Below are 17948 nucleotides of genomic sequence, written 5' to 3' on the forward strand. Positions count from 1 at the left end.
GCTTCTATAAGGCAGAGAATATTGCCAATTGAATGAAACAGCAGTCTATAGTATGGGAAAGGGTCATCACCAAACCTACGTCTGACAGAGAACAAATGTCCAAAATTTAGAAAGAACTCAAGAAGTTAGATATCTACAACCCCCCCCCAAAAAAAAACCAATTAAAAAATTGCACCGAACTAAACAGATTATCCTCAACAGAGGAATCTCAAATAGCTAAGAACTACTTAAAGATATGCTCATATTCCTTAGTCATCAGAGAAATGCAAATAAATCAACTCTGACTTTCAATATTACACCCATCAGAATGGCTAAGATCAAAAACTCAGGAGATAGCATATGATGGTAAGGATGCTGAGCAAGGTGAACACTTCTTCATTGCTGGTGGGAGTGTATAGTTGAACAACCACTTTGGAAATCATTTGGTGGTTTCTCAAGACAAGTGAGAACAGTTCTACTTTAAGACCCACCTATCCCACTGCTGCACATATACCCAAATGATATTTCATGATCATACAAAGATTCTGGCTTACTGATGTTCTGTGTCACTTTATTTGTTCTAGGCAGAAATTGGAAACAAATGAGCTATCCCTCAACTAAAGCATGAATAAAGAAAATGTGGTACATCTACACAATGAAATACTATTCAGATATTATGCACCAAGGCATCATGATTTTTGCAAGCAAATGGATGAAACTTGAGGATATCATACTTGTGAGGTAACCCCATCCCAAAACAACATGCACAGTATATATTCAATTATAAGTGGGTATTATCCATTAAATACAGGTACCATGCTATACTTATTGGCACCAGAAGCTGTTTACACTGAACCTCTGAGTCTAGAGATGATATTATCTATTGGCCACAATGATCTTCCTGTATCTGTTTCCTTGGTAACTGCCAAATATTCCCTGGGCATTCCTCACCTGCATCACTTGTACTTGGTGGTGTCAATCATTACTTGGCATGCATGTCCTGGCCCAGATAACAAAAAGAGACCTCAACCCCCATCTCGTTTTCCTCTCCTTTCCTTCTTCCCCCTTTCAATAAATAACTTCTCATGGGAATTTTGCTGGCCTGGCATTTCAACTATGCAAAGTAGCTAAACAAGAGGGAAGGCACAAGAGAGGATGTTTGAGTCTCATTTAGAAGGTGGAATAAAGTAGTTATAAGAGGCAAATAATTGAGTGGTGTGGGAAGGATGTGGCTGGGAATGGGGGCGTTCTGGAAAAGGTCTCAGGAAAGACAGGAGCGAAAGTTAGATGGCCACAAACATGAATGAAAATCTGTGACTGACAGGGATAAGGGGGTAGGGGACATCTCCAAGAAGAGACGAAGACCAAGGGTAAGAACAGTGCACAAATATCAACTGTAGTAAGGTTGGCTCACTACACACATATAGCAGATATGCAGCTTGGTCTTCATGTTGGGCCTAAACAACCGGAAATTAGACTTGAAGATCCAGGGTGGGGGTGACATGCAGAGGAACCCATACCTGAAAAGAAAGGGAAGAATAGGGGAAGAATAGTGGTAAGGTGTGACTGGGAATAGGAACTGAATGGGATGTAAAATGAGTAAGCAAAAAATTAAAAAGTACTGTCATGTAGTCATACTTCATTTCTTCTTTATTAAAAAATAGTTTTGTTAGGTATTTTCCTCATTTACATTTCCAATGCTATCCCAAAAGTCCCCCATACCCTCCCCCACCCCCCTACCCAGCCACTCCCAATTTTTGGCGCTGGCGTTCACCTATACTGGGGCATATAAAGTTTGCAAGTACAATGGGCCTCTCTTTCCGGTGATGGCCAACTAGGACATCTTTTGATAAATATACAGCTAGAGTCAAGTGCTCTGGAGTACTGGTTAGTTCATAATGTTGTTCCACCTATAGGGTTGCAGATCCCTTTAGCTCCTTTAGTACTTTCTCTAGCTCCTCCAATGGGGGCCCTGTGATCCATCCAATAGCTGACTGTGAGCATCCACTTCTGTGTTTGGTAGGCCCCGGCATAGTCTCACAAGAGAGAGCTATATCTGGGTCCTTTCAGCAAAATCTTGCTAGTGTATGCAATGGTATCAGCGTTTGGAAGCTGATTATGGGATGGATCCCCGGATATGGCAGTCTCTAGATGGTCCATCCTTTCATCACAGCTCCACACTTTGTCTCTGTAACTACTTCCATGGGTGTTTTGTTCCCAATTCCAAGAAGGGGCAAAGTGTCCACACTTTGGTCTTTGTTCTTCTTGAGTTTCATGCGTATAGCAAATTGTATATCTTGTGTATCCTAAGTTTCTGGGCTAATATCCACTTATCAGTGAGTACATATTGTGTGAGTTCCTTTGTGATTGGGTTACCTCACTCAAGATGATGCCCTCCAGGTCCAACCATTTGCCTAGGAATTTCATAAATTCATTCTTCTTAATAGCTGAGTAGTACTCCATTGTGTAAATGTACCACATTTTCTGTATCCATTCCTCTGTTGAGAGGCATCTGGGTTCTTTCCAGCTTCTGGCTATTATAAATAAAGGCTGCTATGAACATAGTGGAGCATGTGTCCTTCTTACCGGTTGGGAATCTTCTGGATATATGCCCAGGAGAGGTATTGAGGGATCCTCTGGTAGTATTATGTCCAATTTTCTGAGGAACCCCCATACTGATTACCAGAGTGGTTGTACAAGCTTGCAATCCCATCAACAATGGAGGAGTGTTCCTCTTTCTCCACATCCTCGCCAGCATCTGCTGTCACCTGAATTTTTGATCTTAGCCATTCTGACTGGTGTGAGGTGGAATCTCAGGGTTGTTTTGATTTGCATTTCCCTGATGATTAAGGATGTTGAACATTTTTTCAGGTACTTCTCTGCCATTCGGTATTCCTCAGGTGAGAATTCTTTGTTCAGCTCTGAGCCCCATTTTTTAATGGGGTTATTTGATTTTCTGGAGTCCACCTTCTTGAGTTCTTTATATATATTGAATATTAGTCCCCTATCTGATTTAGGATAGGAAAAGATCCTTTCCCAATCTGTTGGTGATCTTTTTGTCTTACTGACAGTGTCTTTTGCCTTGCAAAAGCTTTGCAACTTTATGAGGTCCCATTTATTGATTCTCAATCTTACAGCACAAGCCATTGCTGTTCTATTCAGGAATTTTTCCCCTGTATCCATATCTTTGAGGCTTTTTTTTTTTATTGGGAAACTATTAATGACTGCTTTTATTTCTATAGGGGATATAGGGCTGTTTAGATCATTAACCTGATCTTGATTTTACTTTGGTACCAGGTATCTGTCTAGAAACTTGTCCATTTCATCCAGGTTCTCCAGTTTTGTTGAGTATTGCCTTTTGTAGAAGGATCTGATAGTGTTTTGGATTTCTTCAGGATCTGTTGTTATGTCTCCCCTTTCATTTCTGATTTTGTTAATTAGGATGCTTTCCCTGTGCCCTCTAGTGAGTCTGGCTATGGGTTTATCTATCTTGTTGATTTTCTCAAAGAACCAGCTCCTCGATTGGTTGATTCTTCGAATAGTGCTTCTTGTTTCCACCTGGTTGATTTTGCCCCTGAGTTTGATTATTTCCTGCCGACTACTCCTATTGGGTGAATTTGCTTCCTTTTGTTCTAGAGCTTTTAGGTGTGTTGTCAAGCTGCTAGTGTGTACTCTCTCTAGTTTCTTTTTGGAGGCACTCAGAGCTATGAGTTTTCCTCTTAGAAATGCTTTCATTGTGTCCCATAAGTTTGGGTATGTTGTGGCTTCATTTTCATTAAACTCCAAAAAGTCCTTAATTTCTTTCTTTATTCCTTCCTTGACCAAGGTATCATTGAGAGGAGTGTTGTTCAGTTTCCACGTGAATGTTGGCTTTCTATTATTTATGTTGTTATTGAAGATCAGCCTTAGTCCATGGTGATCTGATAGGATGCATGGGACAATTTCAATATTTTTGTATCTATTGAGGCTTGTTTTGTGACCAATTATGTGGGCAATTTTGGAGAAGGTACCATGAAGTGCTGAGAAGTAGTATATCCTTTTCTTTTCTTAAAATAAAATTTTCTGTAGATATCTGTCAGATTCATTCATTTCATAACCTCTGTTAGTTTCACTGTGTCCCTATTTAGTTTCTGTTTCCATGATCTGTCCATTGGTGAAAGTGGTGTGTTGAAGTCTCCCACTATTATTGTGTGAGGTGCAATGTGTGCTTTGAGCCTTACTAAAGTTTCTTTAAAAATGTGGCTTCCCTTGTATTTGGAGCATAGATATTCAGAATTGATAGTTCCTCTTGGAGGATTTTACCTTTGATGTGTATGAAGTGCCCCTCCTTGTCTTTTTTGATGACTTTGAGTTGGAAGTCGATTTTTATTAGATATTAGAGTGGCTACTCCAGCTTGTTTCTTCATACCATTTGCTTGGAAAATTGTTTTCCAGCCTTTCATTCTGAGGTAGTGTCAATCTTTTTCTCTGAGATGTGTTTCCTGTAAGCAGCAAAATGTTGGGTCCTGTTTGTGTAGCCAGTCTGTTAGTCTATGTCTTTTTATTGGGGAGTTGAGTCCATTGATATTAAGAGATATTGAGGAAAAGTAATTGTTGCTTCCTATTATTTTTGTTGTTAGAGTTGGCATTCTGTTCTTGTGGCTGTCTTCTTTTATGTTTGTTGAGGGATTACCTTCTTGCTTTTTCTAGGACGTGGTTTCTCTCTTTGTATTTTTTTTTTTTTTTTGGTTTTTCTGTTATTATCCTTTGAAGTGCTGGATTTGTGGAAAGATAATGTGTGAATTTGATTTTGTTGTGGAATACTTTGGTTTCTCCATCTATGGTAATTGAGAGTTTGGCTGGGTATAGTAGCCTGGGCTGGAATTTGTGTTCTCTTAGTGTCTGTATAACATCTTTCCAGGCTCTTCTGGCTTTCATAGTCTCTGGTGAAAAATCTGGTGTAATTCTGATAGGCTTGCCTTCATATGTTACTTGACCTTTTTCCCTTTACTGCTTTTGCTATTCTATCTTTATTTAGTGCATTTGTTGTTCTGATTATTATGTTTCGGGAGGAATTTCTTTTCTGGTTCAGTCTATTTGGAGTTCTGTGGCTTCTTTTATGTTCATGGGCATCTCTTTCCTTAGGTTTGGGAAGTTTTCTTCTATAATTTTGTTGAAGATATTTACTGGTCCTTTGAGTTGAAAATCTTCATTCTCATCTTCTCCTAATATCCATAGGTTTGGTCTTCTCATTGTGTCCTGGATTTCCTGGATGTTTTGAGTTAGGATCTTTTTGCGTTTTCCATTTTCTTTGATTGTTGAGCTGATGTTCTCTATCTAATCTTCTGCACCTGAGATTCTCTCTTCCATCTCTTGTATTCTGTTGCTGATGCTTGCATTTATGGTTCCAGATTTCTTTCCTAGGGTTTCTATCTCCAGCATTGCCTCACTGGGTTTTCTTTATTGTGTCTCCTTCCCTTTTTAGGTCTTGGATGGTTTTATTCAATTCCATCACCTGTTTGGTTGTGTTTTCCTGCCATTCTTTAAGGGATTTTTGTGCTTCCTCTTTAATATCCTCTACCTGTTTAGCAGTGTTCTCCTGTACTTCTTTAAGTGAATTATTAAAGTCCTTCTTGATGTCCTCTACCATCATCATGAGATATGCTTTTAAATCCAGGTCTAGCTTTTCGGGTGTGTTGGGGTGCCCTGGACTGGGCGAAGTGGGAGTGCTGTGTTCTGATGATGGTGAGTGGTCTTGGTTTCTGTTAGTAAGATTCTTATGTTTACCTTTCGCCATCTGGTAATCTCTGGAGTTAGTTGTTATAGTTGTCTCTGGTTAGAGCTTGTTCCTCTGGTGATTCTGTTACCCTCTATCAGCAGACCTGGGAGACTAGCTCTCTCCTCTTAGTTTCAGTGGTCAGAGCTCTCTCTGCAGGCAAGCTCTCCTCTTATAGGGAAGGTGCACAGATATCTTGCGTTTGGACCTCATCCTGGCTGAAGATGAAGGACCTTTCCCAGAAGCTGTGTTGCTTTGGCCTGTCACAGAAGCTGTTAGCTTCTGTAGTCCACACTCTCACCTGTGCAGACTACTTTCGGTAGAGTCTCAGAACCAAGATGGCTCCCGCCGATCCTGAGGCAAAGTCCTCCTGGGCCGGGCAGACACCTGTCCTCTGGCCAGGAAAGTGACCAGATGTCTGGAGCCCGAAAAGGGTGCTGCCTCAGAAGGTCTGTGGCTCCCACCTGTCCCAGAAGCTGTTAGCTTCTGTAGTGCACACAGAAGATTACTTTTTTTCCATACTTCATTTCTATAAAACCATTCTCCTCAATAGAAATAATCAATTAAACTGAAGTAGATACCACAGTTCGTTTTCAAACTTGAAGTGAAATGTCAATTTATATACTTTCAATCACTCTGCATTTACATGTAACTTTCATCATCATTCCTAGGTTTGAAAATTATTGCTTAATTTCAATATTTACATACTAGCAAAAACCACTATATTACTGGCATATATTAAGCAAGACTTCCCTCATGAGATAACAAGAGTACCCTGTGTAGAGGTCAAATCTGCCTCAAGTGATCATACAATCATAAATGTAAATGAAGGTTTCTTTGTTCACCTCTATTTTTTGAGTTAGGTTTCCTGCCTGCATCAGGGTATAAGAACCAGTGAATCTGGGAGATAGAACCTGTAGAGACCACCTCCAGTAGATAGACATGGCCTCTAGTAGAGGGATGGGGCCACAAACCCACTTTCAATTTTTTTTAACCCAAAACTTTTTTCTCTAAAGGAAATGCAGAGGCAAAAATGGGGGAGACACTGAAGGAAATGCCAACCAGACACCACCCAATCTTGGATCTATCACAGTTGCAGATACCAAACCTAGGACATATTGCTGATGCCAAGATATGCTTCCAGACTGAACCTGGCATGACTGTTCTCTGAGAGGCTCTGACGGCAGCTGCCTGAAACACAAGCAGATACATACATCCAACCATTGGACTGAGCCTAGGCACCCCAATGGAAGAACTAGTTGAGGAATGAAGGGGCTGAATTGGATTGCTACATTATAGGAAGAACAACAGTATCAACTAATTGGACCAATGAAAGCTGGCAGGTCTTAACCCACCAAACAAAGAATATAAAAAGTCAGGCCTTGGTCCCAACTACATATGTAACAGAGGACTGACTTTTCAGGGCTCTGAGGGAGGGCATGCCCTTAGTCCTGGGGAGGCTTGATGCTCCAGAGAAGTTGAATGCTAGAGGGATTAGGGTGGAGTAAGTAGGTGGGGGAGCAGCCTCTTAGAGGGAAAAGGGCCAGAAGAAAAGGTGGAGGGGCTCATGGAGGGGGGAACTGGAATTGGGACAATATTTTTAATGTAAATAAATAAAACAAATAGTAAAAAAGAACCTTTATTTGTGTACACATACTATCTCTCTACCCCTAAAGAAGGATTCATGAGACTAACCTTGAGACATTTTCTGTTCTTATTTTATTGGGCAAAACCACAAGGTGGGAGATCCTTTCAAGCAAGCCTGGTTATAGAAGCAAGACCAGGCAGTATGGATTTTTCAAAGAAGTTAAGGAATATTTGTGGAGTGTTTGTTACAGAACATTTTATGGTGACATTATGGGGTGGAGCTCAAATTACCAAACAACCTAGGTTATTGCCCAGACAGTATGTTGCTCTCCACAAATTTTGATTGCAAGGCCCTGGTGCAGAACCCAACACTCACACAACTCATTGAACATGGAGAAGTTAAGCAGGTACCTACATGAAGTAGGAGGGTACTGTGCACATTCTCAAAAGGGAAACAAAAATGGCTACAAACCCTTTTGACGTGCAGTGGTGTCTTACCTGTAAGATATGTTAGGGCAATTCTGGAACAAAAACTTGTTGAATTAACCAAGTAATAACTGATTTGATTTAATGTCCAATCCCCAAGTTGGAACCCATACCTGACAGTGCTTTTGTGACTTAGATCTTGAGAGTATATAGCTCAGGGACCTAAAAAAGAAAACAAATAATACTTGAATAAAGAAACAAATCTTACTAATGAATATATCTTAACAATATTCTGTTATACTCATATATTAGCACCTTATTCAGCCATCTTCAGAGACTCTTCCTCCTGCAGCAGATGGGAATAAACACGGAGACCCACAGCCATACATTACAAAGAATGAGAGCCCTTGGAGTACTCACCTCTAAATGAGATGTCTCCATAAAAAATACCTTCCTTTACTTGGGGCTCAGGAAACACTTCAGAAGAGGAGGCAGAAAGAATGTAAGAGGGGATGAAAAACACCATGAAAACATGGCCCTCAAAATCAACTCAGCAAAGTTCATAGGAAATCACAGAAACAGAATCAGCATGCACAGGGCTTTCATGGGTTAAAACCACACCCTCTGTGTAGGTCTCATGGCTTCTAGTTTAGTGTTTTTATGGGAATCATGGGTATGCCAACTTGGTCTCTGATTGTTCTGCCATCTCTTGGGCTCTTTTCTTCCATTGGTTTGTCTTATTCAAATTTGATGATTTTATTTTGTCTTATTATATTTTATTATAATAATAAAAGCAAAAAGCACATGTATGCAATTGTGATGTTTAAAAAATAATGAATAAAAGCCTGGAATAACAAATGAGATAAGGAAGCCTTATACCACCAGTCAGCATATTTTTCATAGTGGAATGGTTTCAAATGCTCCACCGCGTTGTGATATCTTGTGGAACAAGTGGTTCTGAAGGGAAGGTGTAGTTTGTGGCTCCAGTTTCAATCTGAAAAATAGGAGTGATGCTTGTGCAGTGTCCCAGGGAATGTGAACAAATGGATTGCAGTGCTTTGCAGCTTAATCAACAGTAGGTGTCTGCTCTTCCTCCAGTGTGCCCAGCCTTCTCATAGAGGGTTTCTTTATGAAAATTTCTACCTATTCTTGTTTTGAGAGTACTGAGAGTCATGAGTCGGCCACCCTCCTGGGTTTCTAAGAGTGAAGAACAGGTAAGACCATGTCTGTGTCCATGCCCATGTCCATGCCTGTGACCATGCCCATGTTTATAGTTTGCATGTTTTACCTTTTCTATTGGAATGTTTCTCTTCCCATGCCTCTGCCTGTCTCTGAAGGAGTCAACTTCAACAGTTTCCACAAGTTTTTAAGCATCAGACACATTCATTTAGTGTTGGTCTTTTTGGAGCACCCAATCCTAAATGGGTTGCCTCCTTCAAACCTGTCCTCTTGAAACTCAGGGATTTATGCAGGGCAGAAGCTGTAAGATTGTGAGAGTCAAAGGGGAGGGATGATTCTGAGTAAAAACAGTGCTTTCCAGAAACAAGGGACTGGTATGCACACTCATGAACTTACAGAGACTGTGGCAACATGCTCAAAACCAACACAGGCTCAAGCTGGATAGGACCCCAGCACTGAGAGGAGGAAGTGAACACTCAGTCCTACCCCCTAATTCAGAAGCCATTTTCAACTGACACCTGAAGGCCAAGGAAAATCAGTTTTATCCAATGGAAAGGCTAAAACCACATAGCTCTGTAAGGGTGCAGGTGGTACTTGTCTACTATGTGACCTTCTGTTAGGTAACACATCTAGATGTGAGGCTGACTGTGGCTCTGACTGAGCCTTCTGTGTTTGTGTCCTAGTGTGCTGGGGCTGAAGTGGGGTGTGCTGACTGGTAGCTCTGCCTCTATAATCTTCCTGGAAATCCTGCCAAGTGGCAGGCCTTCTGAAGAGGACATCCAGGGTCTGTCTGTCTTCCCCTATTCTGAGATAGAAGGAGAATTCAGATTCCATCACCTTATGTTTTTCTGATACACTTTCCTCACTATATTTCAGTATAGAGCACAGTCTTAGAGACTGCCTAGGGCAAGAACAGTTAACATCCCCATACAACTGTAGATTAAGAACCACTGCCACGGACCAGGCCCAATCGGCCTCTCTCAATCCGTGTGGAATTAGGGTTTCAGACAGATGGGCAAAAAGTCAGCAAGAATTGACAAACAGATGCAGACACAAGGGAGTGCTGAATGTGAATGTATTTTTTTCCAAGCAAATACCAGACTTTTAATACAGAAGAAAAACAAGAAAACCAGTGAATACATCAGTCAAGTTACAGCAACACAAAACAAAGAAGATTCATACATAAAAAGATGGTAGGATCCATACCATATTTACAACTGAGAATAGGAACAATCCTTAATTAAAAAGATCATCTAAACACAGGAGCCAGGTGAATGCTTTGATGCAGTGCTAGTCTATTGTTAAACCCACCACCAGGCGTTTTTTAGTAAATCCCTGATTATGCTATTTCTCTGGGCCTAGTGAAAAACCTGCACCAGGGGAATTCCATTCTACTAATCCTTTCATGTTACAACCCACCTATTTCCTAGGCCATTGTGTATTCCTGTGTTTGGGTGTGACACAGCTATTGTCTTAAGAAATGACTATGCAGAATGACCCTGAGCTTTTCTATATCTATTCAAGTAAATTGTAATGCCTGATTATTTTCACTGTCTCTACTAGAAGTATATTTGAATGTTACTGAATAGGTAACATTCTTACTGAATTCCAAGCTCAGGGTCAGCTTCAAGGACTGCCTAGGATATTGGAACACTGGTGAAGGCTTAGTTGTATGTCAAAATAAATCCTTAAAGGCACTTATAATAAAATAATATTGAAAGAGATCACACAGATCCATAACCAGACTAATGTGGGAACAGGGTTTGAGTATACCAGCTATGGGAATGCCAAGGTTCCAGGAGGCTGTTTCCATAAAATTCTTTGCCTTGTGACTGCTTCCAGGCTTTTAAACCTGTCAAGCAGACTTCACTGGTGTGGATGTAGCAGACTACTATATGACTTCCCATCTAACAAGCTTTGAAAAGAGCTTGGAAAGGAGCTGGGATAGGTTGGTGGCTGAGTGTGGATCCTATCTCCAGTGCTGAAAACACAAAATAAAACAAAAAGTAGTTTACTGTCTAAAAAATTATTTAACTTCTTTTTTGCCCTGCTTAGAGCAGTCTCTTTTATACGGAACAAAAATTTCCTCTTGGTAGGCGATTAAAGAAATAAACATCCAAGGATGTGGTAAGAACACAGGTGTGCATGGACAGAGATGGGGCAGAGATGAGGAGAATGGACAACCAATGGCTTCCCAAAACTGAGACTCATTCCATGGACAAGAACCAATCTCTGACACTATTGATGGTAGTCATTTATGACCGCATACAGAAATGTAACATAACTGTCCTCTGAGAGGCTCCACCCAGCAACCAATGGAAAGAGCTTAAGGAAACCCATAGAAGAACACAAGATGGATCCTTGGGCATGTTATGGAAGAGTTTAGAGAAAGATTGAGGAACCCAAATAGGATAGGGTCTTCATAGGAAGAACAAGAGAGTCAACCAACCTGGAGCACTGGAGCTCCCAGAGACTGAGTCACCAGCCAGAGAGAGCATTGGCTAGAGCTCAGTTCCTTGCACTTATGTAGCAGATGAACAGCTTGGTCTTCAACACCTGGAGTAGGGGCTGTCCCTGAGTCTGGTGCCTTCCTGCCTGCGGGTGGGTCCCATGTCCCTAATGTGTAGCTTTGCTACATCCACTCCAGTAGTGACTTGCTTGACAGGTTTAGAAACCTGGAAGCAGTCCCAAGGCAAAGAGTTTCAGGGGAACTTAGTCTCTTGGAACTGTGGTATCCCATAGCTCGTATGCTTCAATTTTGTCCTTGCAAATGGATCTGTGTGCTTCCTTTCAGTAATGTTTTGTTATAGGTACCTCCAAGCAATGACTTGCCAGATACCTAAGCAAGATTGAATCTTGCTTCCTGGTCTTCACCAATGCCCTAGGTAGTCCTTGAGCCAACCATGGGCTTGGAATTCAGTAAGAATGTTGCCTATTCAGTGACATTCAGAATGGCCTCTAGTATTCTAAGAGAGACAGTGAAAGAAATCAGGCATTACTATCTACTACATAGAGTTAAAAATCTCAGGGCAAGCTTTGCAAAGTAAGTTTAGAATTCTTATTATAGTTATGTATGGCAGATTACATTACTTATTAGTAGAAAGTACCCTCACACTATCCCTTAGAATAAAAGCCAAGCTGCTCCCATATACAGGAATTTACAATGGTTTAGGAAGTAGATCCGGCTGTTGTTTTAGAGTATTGCATTATTCATGAGAAGGTTAGCTAGAGCAGAACTCCCTAATTAGAACCATGACTTGGGCATGAAAGCCCTTGCCCTGGGAGTGTAAAGAACTCACACCTGGCTTCTAAGAATATTGCTGACCTTAGATAGGGCTGACTTTGTCTCAGTTGTTTTATTGCTGAGTTCCTGCTAGTCTTTGTGTTTAAATTCCTCTGTTTTGTGTAAGAGTCATTAAGCATCAGGTAACCTCATTGTACCTTGCTGATGTGTCACCTAACTTCCCTATTTTCTTCTGTATAAAAGTTTGAAATAGAGCATCGGGGTAGCTAGGGTGCAGGGTCGGCTGACACTCGCCAGCTACCCACAACACCCGCCACAGGATCTTAAGATTTCTGGTGAGTGGAACACAGCTTCTGCTCCAATCCAATTGTGCGTAGGACCTGTGCACGGGACCTGAGACTGCATTAGTTAGGGAAGCAGAAAACCGGCCTGAGTAGGGCCACAGGCCTCTTCCGGCCGGACCAGCACCGGGGTAGCTAGAGCGCAGGGACGGCTGACACCCGCCAGCTACCCACGACCCCCGCCACAGGATTTTGAGACTTCTGGTGAGTGGAACACAGCTTCTGCTCCAGTCCAATCACGCGGGACCTGAGTCTGCTTTGGTTGGGGAGGCAGAAATCCGGCCTGAGTAGGGCCACAAGTCTCTTCTGGTCAGAACAGCACCGGGGTAGCTAGGGCGCAGGGTCGGCTGACACCCGCCAGCTACCCACGACACCCGCCACAGGATTTTGAGACTTCGGGTGAGTGGAACACAGAGTCTGCTCCAATCTTTAAACAGTGACAACGATAACAACTAACCCCAGAGATTACCAGATGGCGAAAGGTAACCGTAATAATCTTACTAACAGAAACCAAGACCACTCACCATCATCAGAACCCAGCACTCCCACTTCGTCCAGTCCAGGGCACCCCAACACACCGGAAAAGATAGATACGGATCTAAAAGCATATCTCATGATGATGGTAGAGGACATCAAGAAGGACTTTAATAACTCACTTAAAGAATTACAGGAGAACATGGCTAAAGAGTTACAAGTCCTTAAAGAAAAACAGGATAACACAATCAAACAGGTAGAAGTCCTTAAAGAAAAACAGGATAACACAATCAAACAGGTAGAAGTCCTTAAAGAAAAACAGGATAACACAATCAAACAGGTAGAAGTCCTTAAAGAAAAACAGGATAACACATCCAAACAGATGATGGAAATGAACAAAACCATACTAGACCTAAAAAGGGAAGTAGACACAATAAAGAAAACCCAAAATGAGGCAACACTGGAGATAGAAACCCTAGGAAAGAAATCTGGAACCATAGATACGAGCATCAGCAACAGAATACAAGAGATGGAAGAGAGAATCTCAGGTGCAGAAGATTCCATAGAGAACATCGGCACAACAATCAAGGAAAATGTAAAACGCAAAAAGATCCTAACTCAAAACATCCAAGAAATACAGGACACAATGAGAAGACCAAACGTACGGATAATAGGAGTGGATGAGAATGAAGATTTTCAACTCAAAGGACCAGCAAATATCTTCAACAAAATTATAGAAGAAAACTTCCCAAACCTAAAGAAAGAGATGCCCATGAACATACAAAACTCCAAATAGACTGGACCAGAAAAGAAATACCTCCCGACACATAATAATCAGAACAACAAATGCACTAAATAAAGATAGAATACTAAAAGCAGTAAGAGAAAAAGGCCAAGTAACATATAAAGGCAAGCCTATCAGAATTACACCAGATTTTACACCAGAGACTATGAAAGCCAGAAGATCCTGGACGGATGTTATACAGACACTAAAAGAACACAAATTCCAGCCCAGGCTACTATACCCAGCCAAACTCTCAATTACCATAGATGGAGAAACCAAAGTATTCCACGACAAAACCAAATTCACACATTATCTCTCCACGAATCCAGCCCTTCAAAGGATAATAACAGGAAAAAACCAATACAAGGACAGGAACCACGCCCTAGAAACAACAAGAAGGTAATCCCACAACAAACCTAAAAGAAGACAGCCACAAGAACAGAATGCCAACTTTAACAACAAAAATAACAGGAAACAACAATTACTTTTCCTTAATATCTCTTAATATCAATGGACTCAACTCCCCGATAAAAAGACATAGACTAACAAACTGGCTACACAAACAAGACCCAACATTTTGCTGCTTACAGGAAACTCATCTCAGAGAAAAAGATAGACACTACCTCAGAACGAAAGGCTGCAAAACAATTTTCCAAGCAAATGGTATGAAGAAAGAAGCTGGAGTAGCCATTCTAATATCTGATAAGATTGACTTCCAACCCAAAGTCATCAAAAAAGACAGGGAGGGGCACTTCATACTCATCAAAGGTAAAATCCTCCAAGAGGAACTATCAATCCTGAATATCTATGCTCCAAATACAAAGGCAGCCACATTCATTAAAGAAACTTTAGTAAATCTCAAAGCACACATTGCACCTCATATAATAATAGTGGGAGACTTCAACACACCACTTTCACCAATGGACAGATCATGGAAACAGAAACTAAACAGGGACACAGTGAAACTAACACAAGTTATGAATCAAATGGATCTGGCAGATATCTACAGAACATTCTATCCTACAACAAAAGGATATACCTTCTTCTTAGCACCTCATGGTACCTTCTCCAAAATTGACCACATAATTGGTCACAAAACAGGCCTCAACAGATACAAAAATATTGAAATTGTCCCATGCATCCTATCAGATCACCATGGACTAAGGCTGATCTTCAATAACAAAATAAATAATAGAAAGCCAACCTTCACGTGGAAACTGAACAACACTCTTCTAAATGATACCTTGGTCAAGGAAGGAATAAAGAAAGAAATCAAGGACTTTTTAGAGTTCAATGAAAATGAAGCCACAACATACCCAAACTTATGGGACGCAATGAAAGCATTTCTAAGAGGAAAACTCATAGCTCTGAGTGCCTCCAAAAAGAAACTAGAGAGAGTACACACTAGCACCTTGACAACACACCTAAAAGCTCTAGAACAAAAGGAAGCAAACTCACCCAAGAGGAGTAGACGGCAGGAAATAATCAAACTCAGGGGTGAAATCAACCAAGTGGAAACAAGAAGAACTATTCAAAGAATCAACCAATCAAGGAGCTGGTTCTTTGAGAAAATCAACAAGATAGATAAACCCTTAGCCAGACTCACTAGAGGGCAAGGGAAAGCATCCTAATTAACAAAATCAGAAATGAAAAAAGAAGACATAACAACAGATCCTGAAGACATCCAAAACACCATCAGATCCTTCTACCAAAGGCTATACTCAACAAAACTGGAGAACCTGGATGAAATGGAGAAGTTCCTAGACAGATACCAGGTACCAAAGTTGAATCAAGATCAGGTTAATGATCTAAACAGCCCTATATCCCCCAAAGAAATAGAAGCAGTCATTAATAGTCTCCCAACCAAAAAAAGCCCAGGACCAGATGGGTTTAGTGCAGAGTTCTATCAGACCTTCAAAGAATATCTAATCCCAGTTCTTCACAAACTATTCCACAAAATACAAACAGAAGGTACTCTACCCAACTCATTCTATGAAGCCACAATTACTCTGATACCTAAACCGCAAAAAGACCCAACAAAGATAGAAAACTTCAGACCAATATCCCTTATGAATATTGATGCAAAAATCCTCAATAAAGTTCTTGCTAACCAAATCCAAGAACACATCAAAACAATCATCCATCCTGACCAAGTAGGTTTCATCCCAGGGATGCAGGGATGGTTCAATATACGGAAATCCATCAACGTAATCCAGTATATAAACAAACTCAAAGACAAAAAGCACATGGTCATCTCGTTAGATGCGGAAAAAGCATTTGACAAGATCCAACACCCATTCATGATAAAAGTCTTGGAAAGATCAGGAATTCAAGGCCCATACCTAAACATGATAAAAGCAATCTACAGCAAACCAGTAGCCAACATCAAAGTAAATGGTGAGAAGCTTGAAGCAATCCCTCTAAAATCAGGGACTAGACAAGGCTGTCCACTTTCTCCATACCTATTCAACATTGTACTTGAAGTCCTAGCCAGAGCAATTCGACAACAAAAGGAGATCAAAGGGATACAAATTGGAAAAGATGAAGTCAAAATATCACTATTTGCAGATGATATGATAGTATATATAAGTGACCCTAAAAATTCCACCAGAGAACTCCTAAGCCTGATAAAGAGCTTCGGTGAAGTAGCTGGATATAAAATTAACTCAAACAAATCAATGGCCTTTCTCTACACAAAGAATAAACAGGCTGAGAAAGAAATTAGGGAAACAACACCCTTCTCAATAGTCACAAATAATATAAAATATCTTGGCGTGACTTTAACTAAGGAAGTGAAAGATCTGTATAATAAAAACTTCAAGTCTCTGAAGAAAGAAATTATAGAAGATCTCAGAAGATGGAAAGATCTCCCATGCTCATGGATTGGCAGGATCAACATTTTAAAAATGGCTATCTTGCCAAAAGCAATCTACAGATTCAATGCAATCCCCATCAAAATTCCAACTCAATTCTTCAACGAATTAGAAAGTGCAATCTGCAAATTCATCTGGAATAACAAATAACCTAGGATAGCAAAAACTCTTCTCAAGGATAAAAGAACCTCTGGTGGAATCACCATGCCTGACCTAAAGCTGTACTACAGAGCAATTGTGATAAAAACTGCGTGGTACTGGTATAGTGACAGACAAATAGACCAATGGAATAGAATTGAAGACCCAGAAATGAACCCACACACCTACGGTCACTTGATCTTTGACAAGGGAGCTAAAAACATCCAGTGGAAGAAAGACAGCATTTTCAACAAATGGTGCTGGCACAACTGGTTGTTAACATGTAGAAGAATGCAAATCGATCCATTCCTATCTCCTTGTACTAAGGTCAAGTCTAAGTGGATCAAGGAACTTCACATAAAACCAGAGACACTGAAACTTATAGAGGAGAAAGTGGGGAAAAGCCTTGAAGATATGGGCACAGGGGAAAAATTCTTGAATAGAACAGCAATGGCTTGTGCTGTAAGATCGAGAATTGACAAGTGGGACCTCATGAAACTACAAAGCTTCTGCAAGGCAAAAGACACCATCAATAAGACAAAAAAACCAGCAACAGATTGGGAAAGGATCTTTACCTATCCTAAATCAGATACGGGACTAATATCCAAGATATATAAAGAACTCAAGAAGGTGGACTCCAGAAAGTCAAATAACCCCATTAAAAATGGGGCTCAGAACTGAACAAAGAATTCTCACCTGAAGAATACCGAATGGCAGAGAAGCACCTGAAAAAATGTTCAACATCCTTAATCATCAGGGAAATGCAAATCAAAACAACCCTGAGATTCCACCTCACACCAGTCAGAATGGCTAAGATCAAAAATTCAGGTGACAGCAGATGCTGGCGAGTTTGTGGAGAAAGAGGAACACTCCTCCATTGTTGGTGGGATTGCAAGCTTGTACAACCACTCTGGAAATCAGTCTGGCGGTTCCTCAGAATATTGGACATAGTACTACTGGAGGATCCAGCAATACCTCTCCTGGGCATATATCCAGAAGATATCCCAACCGGTAAGAAGGACACATGCTCCACTATGTTCATAGCAGCCCTATTTATAATAGCCAGAAGCTGGAAAGAACCCAGATGTCCCTCAACAGAGGAATGGATACAGAAATTATGGTACATTTACACAATGGAGTACTACTCAGCTATTAAAAAGAATGAATT

At 40.7% G+C, this 17948-nt stretch overlaps 1 protein-coding gene across 1 annotated transcript in view; it reads left to right on the forward strand.

Annotated features, from left to right (window-relative positions):
- Window positions 1-7288, forward strand: part of LOC110288554 (vomeronasal type-2 receptor 26-like) — a 49883-nt gene extending 42595 nt beyond the window's left edge. Inside the window, exon 6 of the mRNA XM_085839947.1 lies at window positions 6751-7288. Within this exon, the coding sequence (XP_085696073.1) occupies window positions 6751-6905 (155 nt within the window). The 3' untranslated portion in view covers window positions 6906-7288. The remainder of the gene's footprint in view (window positions 1-6750) is intronic.
- The last annotated feature ends 10660 nt before the right edge of the window (window positions 7289-17948 follow it).

This window comes from Mus caroli, unplaced genomic scaffold, assembly GCF_978045245.1.
Source record: "Mus caroli unplaced genomic scaffold, Mus_caroli_1 scaffold_7, whole genome shotgun sequence".
Classification (NCBI taxonomy): domain Eukaryota; kingdom Metazoa; phylum Chordata; class Mammalia; order Rodentia; family Muridae; genus Mus; species Mus caroli.